Source organism: Sinocyclocheilus grahami, unplaced genomic scaffold (assembly GCF_001515645.1).
Source record: "Sinocyclocheilus grahami isolate Dianchi unplaced genomic scaffold, SAMN03320097.WGS_v1.1 scaffold680.1, whole genome shotgun sequence".
In the NCBI taxonomy this organism is placed as follows: domain Eukaryota; kingdom Metazoa; phylum Chordata; class Actinopteri; order Cypriniformes; family Cyprinidae; genus Sinocyclocheilus; species Sinocyclocheilus grahami.
The window spans coordinates 459,294-471,412 of NW_015505859.1; the positions used below are offsets into that span (position 1 = coordinate 459,294).

General features: G+C 36.6%; 1 protein-coding gene across 1 annotated transcript in view; it reads right to left on the reverse strand.

The window, feature by feature from the left end:
* LOC107559264 (centromere protein F-like) overlaps positions 1 to 11,250 on the reverse strand; it is a 25,353-nt gene extending 14,103 nt beyond the window's left edge. The window contains exons 1-6 of the mRNA XM_016243016.1: positions 11,049 to 11,250; positions 9,859 to 10,040; positions 9,632 to 9,757; positions 9,262 to 9,390; positions 7,087 to 7,209; positions 1,496 to 1,631 (exon numbers count right to left, since the gene is read on the reverse strand). Of these exons, the coding sequence (XP_016098502.1) occupies positions 1,496 to 1,631; positions 7,087 to 7,209; positions 9,262 to 9,390; positions 9,632 to 9,757; positions 9,859 to 10,040; positions 11,049 to 11,250 (898 nt within the window). The remainder of the gene's footprint in view (positions 1 to 1,495; positions 1,632 to 7,086; positions 7,210 to 9,261; positions 9,391 to 9,631; positions 9,758 to 9,858; positions 10,041 to 11,048) is intronic.
* Positions 11,251 to 12,119: the final 869 nt, after the last annotated feature.

Here is a 12,119-nt window from a genome sequence, read left to right on the forward strand (position 1 = left end):
CTCAACTGTTTCAGTTTGGTCCTAGCCTCGGTTTCAGCTCTTCTCTGGGTTTCGAGGTCTTCAAGTCGCTTCTGAAGCTCATATTTCACATCTCTAAGTTCATCATGAAGTTCTGCGTTCTCCTTCTTCAGATCTTTTAGAGGTGCAGAGTCACGTTTTTCTGTTTTGCCTGATGAGTCATCTATCTGTAGGCTGCAAGAGATGGCCGATTCACTTTTAGGCATTGTGCCGCTGGCTGACTCAGACATGAACGAGTCGGTGTCCACATCTTCAATACCCGTGTCTTGTTCCGTCACTGAGGTCTCTACATCAGTCTCACTCAGTCTCAGAGAGTCACTTGGATGTGTTCGGATTCCTCTTCCTTTAAATTCCTGTGATTCCTCAGACTCAAATTTTCCAATGTGCTCCGAGTCGATGCCCTCTCCTGGCTCTCTGCCAGAGGGGTACTTCATTCTCTCCTCTTCTCTTGTTCTTCCTGTTTTAGGGGCTTTCTTTCTCTGTGAGGAGTGGTTGTAAGGAGGAGAGCGGTCATGATGGAGGGAAATGGAGGGAGAGAAGCAGTCTCCTTCAGAGCTGAAGTGAGGAGCGGCCACAGCTGGAGGAGCAGCCAGCTGAGCTACAGGAAAGAGAATAATCAAGAAATTATAAAAATTATGACCAAATACACCAAAAGTAACACTTATTATTATCCCAATGTAATAACAATAGACAAACTATATTAATCAGTGGAAGATTTGCATAGTAATGATAATAATAAGCCAAAAGGCATCGTATTACAGTCATTTTACCATGATTATAATTTTTTTTTTTACATACACAATTCATTCTCAAGTAAAAGTACTTTTTGAAGTAATTCAAGTCAATTTGTTTTACATTATTGTGGGATCCTGGGACATGTTGATGGTATGATGAGGTCAGTATTATTTTGTTAAATTTGGTGTGTGTGTTGTTAATGTGTATTTATGTGATGTATAATTGTTTATGTATGACACCAGTGTCAAAGACAAATTTCTGCTCTGTGACAAACAGAATGGATAATACAGTAAAACAAGCTGAACATGCTTACAAGCCTTTAAGAGAATTGTATGCACATATATGCACTTTATTTCATATAATAGTTCAATACTATGACACTCAAGAACAGTAGTAGTAATATATTCAACTACATAACAAATGCTCATAGTCAGGTTTCTAAAATGTATGGTCTTATAAACCATACATGTAAACAATGAAGGTTGGGAGGATTTGGGATCCATTGCTTTGACTGGCTTGTCTAACCCATCACAACATTTTGTACTGTACATTGATTTTTGAAGGTGTACTGTCAAAGTTTGGTCAGAAGAGGGAGGCAAACACATGTGATGTGTGTAACAGGGCAGGGCCAAAACACACACACACACACACACACAACACACACACACACACACACACACACACACACACACACACACACACACACGGTTCTCTGTGTGTAGGATATTTCTTCCCAACTCACCCTGCAGTTCTTTAATAAGCCTGAGGGCCTCGGCAAGCTCTTCAGTCAACCGCTTTACTTCTTCCTGTAGAGCTTTCTCCTGTTTCTTAGTCTGCCCCAGAGACACAGTGAGACTCTCACAATCCCTCAGCGCCTCCTACAGGATATGATGAGATGTGCATGTATAGAACAAAGCACAACAGGCTTATCAAATGAGATTAATGATAAAAGACACATCACATTTGAACAGCCATAAAACTACATTATACAACTGTACTGTTACAGTGAACAGAATTTTAATAGTAAAAATAAAGCAACCAGAATCCTCAAAGTGTTTAGGGTGAGGCAAGCTGGAAAAAGACACACACCTAAATACACAAAATGAAAGCATTCAAGCAGACAAAGAGGTTATCCAACTGCGATCCTGATCTGCATATAACATTACAATGCATTTAAACATCATAAAAGCTTTTGGTGATAATAATACATGACTCTCACACTGTACACATACCGTCTAAAAATAAAGCGCTTAAACCCAAGCCCCAGCGTGAAACAGAAGTCATAAGGAGATAATGGTGCTATATCTGAGACTGTATTCAGCTGAGTCAGTAACGGTATTGTTGCAGTGTGTGTGTCTCTCTGATCAGTAAGCGTGTGTGTGTGTGTGTTTCTGACCTAGTTATACACTACTGTTCAAATGTCTGGGGTCAGTTAAGTTTTTATTAGTACTTTTATTCAGCAAGGACACATTAATCAAATGCAAAAGTGAAAACTTTTACATTACAAAGATTTTTGTGTAAAATAAATGCTGTTCTTTTGAATGTTCAGTAAGGAATACAAATAAAATGTATCATGGTTTCCACAAAAATATTAATCAGTAGAACCGTTTTCAACACTGATAATAATAAGAAATGTTTTTTGAGCAGCAAATCATCATATTAGAATGGTTTCTAAAGGATCATGTAACACTGAAGACTGGAGTAATGATGCTGAAATTTCAACTTTGCATCACAATAATAAAATACATTTTAATATGTATTGTAATAATATTTCAGAATATTAGTTTTTACTGCATTTTTTTTAATGCAGCCTTGGTGAGCATAAGAGAATTTTCAAAAATATTTGTAAAGACCAATCCCCAGAACTTTTGAGTGGTAATGTACTTTTGGGGACAATCTCAAAGAGGAAATAAAGAAGCTATTTATGTATTTGTAATAATACCAATGATAATAATACCTGTATGAGCAACAGTCTATAGTAACTATAAGCTTAATTTAAAATGACTCCATTTAAACAGCTAGGTGAATGCTGTGTTTTGTACAGCATGTCTAGCCTCAGTTTGTGTCCCTTTCTTTTGACCAGTTCTCTCTCTGATCCATTTGTGTTTTATGACAGGGTGAGAAATTAGCAACAACAACAAAAAAAATCCCACCCTGTCATAACTTGAGACAGCCCTCCCTTATCTACCAGACATTGCGAGGGGTGACTCAATCTGGACTTTGGACTTGTTGTTGTTACTGAACAGCATTTCTTGTCACTCTTGTTGAGGTAACCTAGCACACTTTATTATATTTTGATGAATGTAAAAGAAAAGATGGTAAGGTACGTGTTAGATTGGTTAAATGTCAGTGCATCTCTGTCCCATCGTTCTTAATAAATTAATCTTTATACTTATATACTTATAAAAGATAGCAAGCACACAATTTCTACGCAACAACAACAAAAAAAATCCCACCCTGTCATAACTTGAGACAGCCCTCCCTTATCTACCAGACATTGCGAGGGGTGACCCAATCTGGACTTTGTGTTGTTGTTACTGAACAGCATTTCTTGTCACTCTTGTTGAGGTAACCTAGCACACTTTATTATATTTTGATGAATGTAAAAGAAAAGATGGTAAGGTACGTGTTAGATTGGTTAAATGTCAGTGCATCTCTGTCCCATCGTTCTTAATAAATTAATCTTTATACTTATATACTTATAAAAGATAGCAAGCACACAATTTCTACGTTTCTAATTTAGACACAGTATCTCAATTTCTAAGCATCCAAAAATCTCCTTTTAATTACCTTCTCAGAAAGAAAAATGGTTAATAAAGTAATTAAATGTTTTTATATTTCACAGCAATACAAGTAAAAAGTAAGTCCATCATGTAGATGCAATACTTTCCAAAAGTTTGAAGTCTGTAAGATTTTTTTTTTTTAAATAAGTCTCATGCTCACCAAGGCTGCATTTATATGATTAAAATCACAGTAATGTTGTGAAAAATTCTTACACAAACGTTTCTTTGAAAATTTCCTTTTTTTAATACATTTTCAAATGTAATTTATTCCTGTGGTGCAAAGCTGAATTTTCAGCATCATTACTCCAGTCTTCAGTGTCACATGATCCTTCAGAAATCATTCTAAACAGCTGTGCTCATAATATTTTTTGTGGAAACGGTGATACATTTTTTCAGGATTCACTGAACAGAAGGTTCAAAAGAACTGCATTTTGCTGAATAAAAGTATTAATTTTTTTAAATGTATTTCTTATGCATGTTGTACCGTGAGTTTGGCCTCCGTCTGTGTCTCTCTCTTCTGACTGTCTTTTAGGTCAGACTCTGTGTTCTTCAGTTTTCCTCTCACATCCTCTAGATCTCTCTCCAAACTCTGCTTCTGCAAACACACCTGAGACAGAGACAAACAGTCAGCAGAAGGATTAGAGTGTGTGCCAAGAGACAGAGCACAGAGTGTCATCATGCCCTGTTTGTGGTAAACAGAGTTTGTGTCACTCATTCCATGCAGGATGCCACACAAACCCAAGTTATGGGAACTATGACAAACAAATGATGAGATTCATTTATGGAATGTAAAATGCAAAAAGTCCCTTTCATGTGTCTTGCAGTTTGACCTGATGATGTGCAAACCATGCAACATTTACAGAACTGAATCCAAAGGCTTATTCGTGTAAATCAGACATTCATGCAAAGCATACATTTGAAATGTTTATGCTCGCTTTGTGTTTTTATTTCTCTCTATACAAATAAGAGAGAATGTGTACACCATCCAAGGTTATGTAAAACATCCAAGTATGGCCATAAGCAGAGTTATACAATCTCCAACTCAGAATTTCAAAACAGCACATTCCATGACTTCAATTCAGGTCATGGTATCGGTTTTGTGTCCCATCAGCATAGAAACACAATTATTGATCTCTGTATTTACAGACATGTTTACATCATGTCATGTATCTCTTATTTTAACACATAGTATCTTATCAGCAATATAAAAGAATGACTAATTCTACACAAGTAACAAAAAAGGGCTAAAAAAAAAAGACTTGGTGAAATATGAGTGAACTGTATGTGTCAAAAGTGATATTTTAACACACACACACACACCAAACTCCTGAAGCCTGAGGGCCTCGGCAAGCTCTTCAGTCAACCGCTTTACTTCTTCCTGTAGAGCTTTCTCCTGTTTCTTAGTCTGCCCCAGAGACACAGTGAGACTCTCACAATCCCTCAGCGCCTCCTACAGGATATGATGAGATGTGCATGTATAGAACAAAGCACAACAGGCTTATCAAATGAGATTAATGATAAAAGACACATCACATTTGAACAGCCATAAAACTACATTATACAACTGTACTGTTACAGTGAACAGAATTTTAATAGTAAAAATAAAGCAACCAGAATCCTCAAAGTGTTTAGGGTGAGGCAAGCTGGAAAAAGACACACACCTAAATACACAAAATGAAAGCATTCAAGCAGACAAAGAGGTTATCCAACTGCGATCCTGATCTGCATATAACATTACAATGCATTTAAACATCATAAAAGCTTTTGGTGATAATAATACATGACTCTCACACTGTACACATACCGTCTAAAAATAAAGCGCTTAAACCCAAGCCCCAGCGTGAAACAGAAGTCATAAGGAGATAATGGTGCTATATCTGAGACTGTATTCAGCTGAGTCAGTAACGGTATTGTTGCAGTGTGTGTGTCTCTCTGATCAGTAAGCGTGTGTGTGTGTGTGTTTCTGACCTAGTTATACACTACTGTTCAAATGTCTGGGGTCAGTTAAGTTTTTATTAGTACTTTTATTCAGCAAGGACACATTAATCAAATGCAAAAGTGAAAACTTTTACATTACAAAGATTTTTGTGTAAAATAAATGCTGTTCTTTTGAATGTTCAGTAAGGAATACAAATAAAATGTATCATGGTTTCCACAAAAATATTAATCAGTAGAACCGTTTTCAACACTGATAATAATAAGAAATGTTTTTTGAGCAGCAAATCATCATATTAGAATGGTTTCTAAAGGATCATGTAACACTGAAGACTGGAGTAATGATGCTGAAATTTCAACTTTGCATCACAATAATAAAATACATTTTAATATGTATTGTAATAATATTTCAGAATATTAGTTTTTACTGCATTTTTTTTAATGCAGCCTTGGTGAGCATAAGAGAATTTTCAAAAATATTTGTAAAGACCAATCCCCAGAACTTTTGAGTGGTAATGTACTTTTGGGGACAATCTCAAAGAGGAAATAAAGAAGCTATTTATGTATTTGTAATAATACCAATGATAATAATACCTGTATGAGCAACAGTCTATAGTAACTATAAGCTTAATTTAAAATGACTCCATTTAAACAGCTAGGTGAATGCTGTGTTTTGTACAGCATGTCTAGCCTCAGTTTGTGTCCCTTTCTTTTGACCAGTTCTCTCTCTGATCCATTTGTGTTTTATGACAGGGTGAGAAATTAGCAACAACAACAAAAAAAATCCCACCCTGTCATAACTTGAGACAGCCCTCCCTTATCTACCAGACATTGCGAGGGGTGACCCAATCTGGACTTTGTGTTGTTGTTACTGAACAGCATTTCTTGTCACTCTTGTTGAGGTAACCTAGCACACTTTATTATATTTTGATGAATGTAAAAGAAAAGATGGTAAGGTACGTGTTAGATTGGTTAAATGTCAGTGCATCTCTGTCCCATCGTTCTTAATAAATTAATCTTTATACTTATATACTTATAAAAGATAGCAAGCACACAATTTCTATGTTTCTAATTTAGACACAGTATCTCAATTTCTAAGCACACAAAAATCCAAATCCAAAAATCTCCTTTTAATTACCTTCTCAGAAAGAAAAATGGTTAATAAAGTAATTAAATGTTTTTATATTTCACAGCAATACAAGTAAAAAGTAAGTCCATCATTTAGATGCAATACTTTCCAAAAGTTTGAAGTCTGTAAGATTTTTTTTTTTTAAATAAGTCTCATGCTCACCAAGGCTGCATTTATATGATTAAAATCACAGTAATGTTGTGAAAAATTCTTACACAAACGTTTCTTTGAAAATTTCCTTTTTTTAATACATTTTCAAATGTAATTTATTCCTGTGGTGCAAAGCTGAATTTTCAGCATCATTACTCCAGTCTTCAGTGTCACATGATCCTTCAGAAATCATTCTAAACAGCTGTGCTCATAATATTTTTTGTGGAAACGGTGATACATTTTTTCAGGATTCACTGAACAGAAGGTTCAAAAGAACTGCATTTTGCTGAATAAAAGTATTAATTTTTTTAAATGTATTTCTTATGCATGTTGTACCGTGAGTTTGGCCTCCGTCTGTGTCTCTCTCTTCTGACTGTCTTTTAGGTCAGACTCTGTGTTCTTCAGTTTTCCTCTCACATCCTCTAGATCTCTCTCCAAACTCTGCTTCTGCAAACACACCTGAGACAGAGACAAACAGTCAGCAGAAGGATTAGAGTGTGTGCCAAGAGACAGAGCACAGAGTGTCATCATGCCCTGTTTGTGGTAAACAGAGTTTGTGTCACTCATTCCATGCAGGATGCCACACAAACCCAAGTTATGGGAACTATGACAAACAAATGATGAGATTCATTTATGGAATGTAAAATGCAAAAAGTCCCTTTCATGTGTCTTGCAGTTTGACCTGATGATGTGCAAACCATGCAACATTTACAGAACTGAATCCAAAGGCTTATTCATGTAAATCAGACATTCATGCAAAGCATACATTTGAAATGTTTATGCTCGCTTTGTGTTTTTATTTCTCTCTATACAAATAAGAGAGAATGTGTACACCATCCAAGGTTATGTAAAACATCCAAGTATGGCCATAAGCAGAGTTATACAATCTCCAACTCAGAATTTCAAAACAGCACATTCCATGACTTCAATTCAGGTCATGGTATCGGTTTTGTGTCCCATCAGCATAGAAACACAATTATTGATCTCTGTATTTACAGACATGTTTACATCATGTCATGTATCTCTTATTTTAACACATAGTATCTTATCAGCAATATAAAAGAATGACTAATTCTACACAAGTAACAAAAAAGGGCTAAAAAAAAAAGACTTGGTGAAATATGAGTGAACTGTATGTGTCAAAAGTGATATTTTAACACACACACACACCAAACTCCTGTGTCATCTCCATATCTTCTTCCTGTACTCAAGTCTCTGGAGAATATAATGCATTTCTGAAAAAAACATGCTATAAGTTTCAAACATACATCACACTGAGATTACAACACTGACCTTCGCTCTAGTGTCCTCTGAGGAGGAAAAACAGAAAGAGAAAAAAAGGAATAGAACTGTGTGAGAAAGCATGAGAGAAAGAAAGAGATGACATTAGTGCATTGACCAGCGGACACCCATACTGAAGCTCCCATGAGACAAAGAACAAGAGCCAGAGAGAATAAAGAGAGCCAGAGGAAAAGAACAGACAGCAGAAGCTGCAGTTTAATCTAAAGTAGAGGCTAGATTTCTGGAAACATCTAGTTTCTGCAAATTACAAACAAAAAGTAGCTGACTGAACTGGAGCTATTTAAGGAAATAGGAGAAGCGAGCAGAGACAAGTGATGCTCGTCTAAACACACATCGTTACATTGCTCTACGTGTTTTAGTTGGTTACTGGAGCACTGCTATGTGGTTTAAAAGAGCCCAAAGTGTACTGCATTTTTTTACATATACACTAGGGTATGCGTACAGTACATGTGATGTTAATTTCATAATCAGCAGAGTGCACATGTTCTGTACACACACAGTCAGATTTTTCTAATCAAGGACATTTTTTGCAATAATTAATTGGTCCACAAGAACACTGGACTAGCCATTATTTCACAAAACAAAATGGGAGACAACAAAATACTGAAAACGCAAATAACAACAGATGCCGTATTGGTGCTTGGATGAGGAGGATTAAGAGATACACACAACTCTAATTTAAACTAGTACATAATTTGTATTGATCTTACAGAGAGAAACATTGCAGACACTGAATAAAGATGAAACTTTTTAATGTGTATGTGTCAAACGCCTGTGTTCGCAAATGCTATGTAGATGGGGTGGTAATATTCAATAGTTCAACAGAAGTCCAATAAACTGCATCCATCCATCATAAAAAGTGAATCAAAATGTACAAAACATTTGTTGTTTTTCTTTACAATTAAGTTGTCTATATGTGGTACATTGTTTAACACACAAAAGAGTGACGATCAGGTCAACACATTGAGGTATAGTAATTCTACACTGATTTTAAAAAAAGTGCGCTGGTATCGGAATCGGCCGAAACTCAGAATTTCTGGTATCGGATCGGGATCGGTTCTAAAAAAAAGTGGTATCGAGCCATCCCTAAGCATAACTTCTAAATAACTCAAATTAAACTCACTACAAAGCTACACTATATAAAGGCTGAGCAACTCCTACACTATTCTAGTCAATTAAATACATCTAGTTACTCCTCAGCCCTAGTACCTTGTCATGTTGAGCCTGCAGCGTGTTGTGAAGTGTTCTGGCCTGCTGGATCTCCTGGTTGAGTCTGTTGCTCTCCTGCTGGTGTTGTCTCTCCAGAGCCTGTCTCTCTCTCTGCAGCTCCAACAGCTCCTACAAAAAGACAAATCACAGATAAGTCATTGTGGGACTTTAAGGTAACATTTTTTGTACATTTGCATTGAAATAACATACATTGTGAAAAGAGCTATATTAATGAGACAAAACAATCAATTGCGAGATAGAAAGCTCACAACTCAAAGCTAAAAACACAACAGTGATGAGGCTGTATATTTAGCAGTAGGGCAGTGCAGGAAACAATGAATCACAAGCGTGTCCATGTGTTCCGTCTCACCCTCTGATGTTCTCTCTCCATGTCTTTCCTGCGCTGCTCAGCATTACAGCGGCTGGTTTCAGCATTCTGCCTTTGACACTTCAGCTCCTCCTGAAGGTGCTTGACTTTCTGCTCAGAAGCCTGGGCCTGCAGACAGGTATTACAAATTACATGTTCTAAACATTTAATGCACAATACAGACAGTTTTTTTTAACAAAAAATACAAAAATAAATTAATAATAAATTACCCGGTCAGTCTCTTGTGTGATGCGGGTCTGTGCACGGGTGAGCTGGTCTTGTGTGCGCATCAGGCTCTGTTCTTTGGTGCTGATCTCTCTGTTAGCCTGAGCCAGCCGAGACTCCACGTCCCTCAAGCGCTCAGACTCCAGCTGTGCCTCACGCTGTAGATCTGACACACGCACACGCAGCTCTGAGAGAGATAGACAGTCACTAAATTACTTATGTTATCATTCTGACTGATATCTCTGGCCCTGCTGAAGTTCACAGCGCAAAACTTCCTCTCCAATCCACCAAGAACATTTATAGAAAATAAGCTATGCACATTCATGAAATTTCTGAATGACATCACAAACTAATTAACATATGACTGCCTAAATTTATGTAAAATATATATGTCTACTCTATATATGTTCATATCGAAGTTCTTACAGTTAAAACAAACTATTTAAAAAAAACACTTGTTACTTGAAATAGTTCAAGTTTATTTCTAAAGCACATTTAAAAACAGCTAAAAGCCGACCAAAGTGCTGTACACTCCGTACAAATACAATAAGTAAAATATTAATAGCATAATGTCAAATACACATAACATGACTATAACGAAATCAATTAATAAACGCCGAAGTAAAAAGATTTTTTAGACAAGATTTAAACTTCTAATATGAGATGGTAAGTTGTTCCAGAGAGTAGGACCAGCCACTTCAAACGCTCTATTTCCTCTCGTCTTTAGAGAAGTGCGAAATAAACATGAAATAAATTTAAAAATACAAAAAAATTTAAAAAGTACACTTTTTTTTCAGGTAGTTGCCAAGGCTTAAACTCATTTCATTTAGTTTTGCTTTTATTAATTATTGGCAAAAAATATATATTTATCAATTGGCCGCTTATATTGGCAAAATTTAGATATCAGTGCATCCCTGCCGTTAAATGTCACAATCTGATCCCAGAATGCATACAATTCTGTTTGGGTTAGTAGATGGGTTAGTTTTGTGCCCCATGTACTGGGATATTATTATTGGAAGCCTGACTACTTCACCCACTAATAATCAGGATGCTTATGTAAATACACTTGGTTCAGTTTGGTATGTAAACAGACAGGATGATTTGCGTCTGTGGTCTCACCGTTTGATCTCCTGCGTGAGGTTTTGTGTCAGCTTCCTGGCAGACTCGAGTTGTCCCTCCAGCGAGTGCACCTGACCTGTTTTGACCTGCAGGTCATGAGACAGACGCTCTCTGGCGCGCACCTCCTCCTGCACCCCTTCACGCACTCCTCCCAGCTCCCTCTGGACTGTGGCCAGCTCCACACGCACCTCCTCATACTGACAGAGCGGAAAATGGTACATAACACATCCCGCACTGTTTGTGCTACAGCTGTGCTGGAAGAAGTCTCTTCTGCTCATCATGGCTGCATTTATTTGATCAGAAAAAAAAATATGAAGCAGCACAACACTGATAATAAATACATAGACAAATAATAAAACATTTATAATAAATCAGCATATTAGAATGATTTCTGAAGGATCATGTGACACTGAATAATGTAGTAATGATGCTGATGCTTTGATCACAACAATACATTATATTTTAAAGTATAATCAAAATAGAAAACCAGCATTATAAATAGTAATAATATTTTACAATATTACAGTTTTTTTCTGTATTTTTGGTCAAATAAATGCAGCCATGATGAGCAGAAGAGACTTCTTTAAAACACAATAAAAATCTACTAACCCCCAAACTTTTGAAAAGCAGTGTATATATACACACATATATACAACCCACATACATAAATACATTTAATTAGTCCATGTTTGTTCTGCAAAAGAACAACATAAGGGTTGGTAAATAAAGACATTTTCATTATTGGGTGAACTATTCTTTGAAGGAAACTTACATATAATTTCTCTAAAGCAAAGGTTTGGACAGTCCCACAGACAAACACACACACACACACACACACATAGTGAAAGTGTCTATTTACATTAACCCTACACCTCCTGTCTTTACTTTCTCTTCTCAGTCACTAACAGCGAGGACTGGATTGCTGAAAGAAAAGAATGAGGAAAATCCGGCCCATGAATCTCTTAGAGCTGTTGAACTGTGAACATCCTGGTCAGATCGCTTCATGCACTTCATCTCCATTACAAAGCATCAAAGACGGTGCTCTTAAACACAGCTGACGCCAGGCTGGGTTAATAACCATGTTGGCTACCGAGACGTTCAACAACAGTCTTGCCTTACGTCTACTGTATATTTACGAAAACAAACC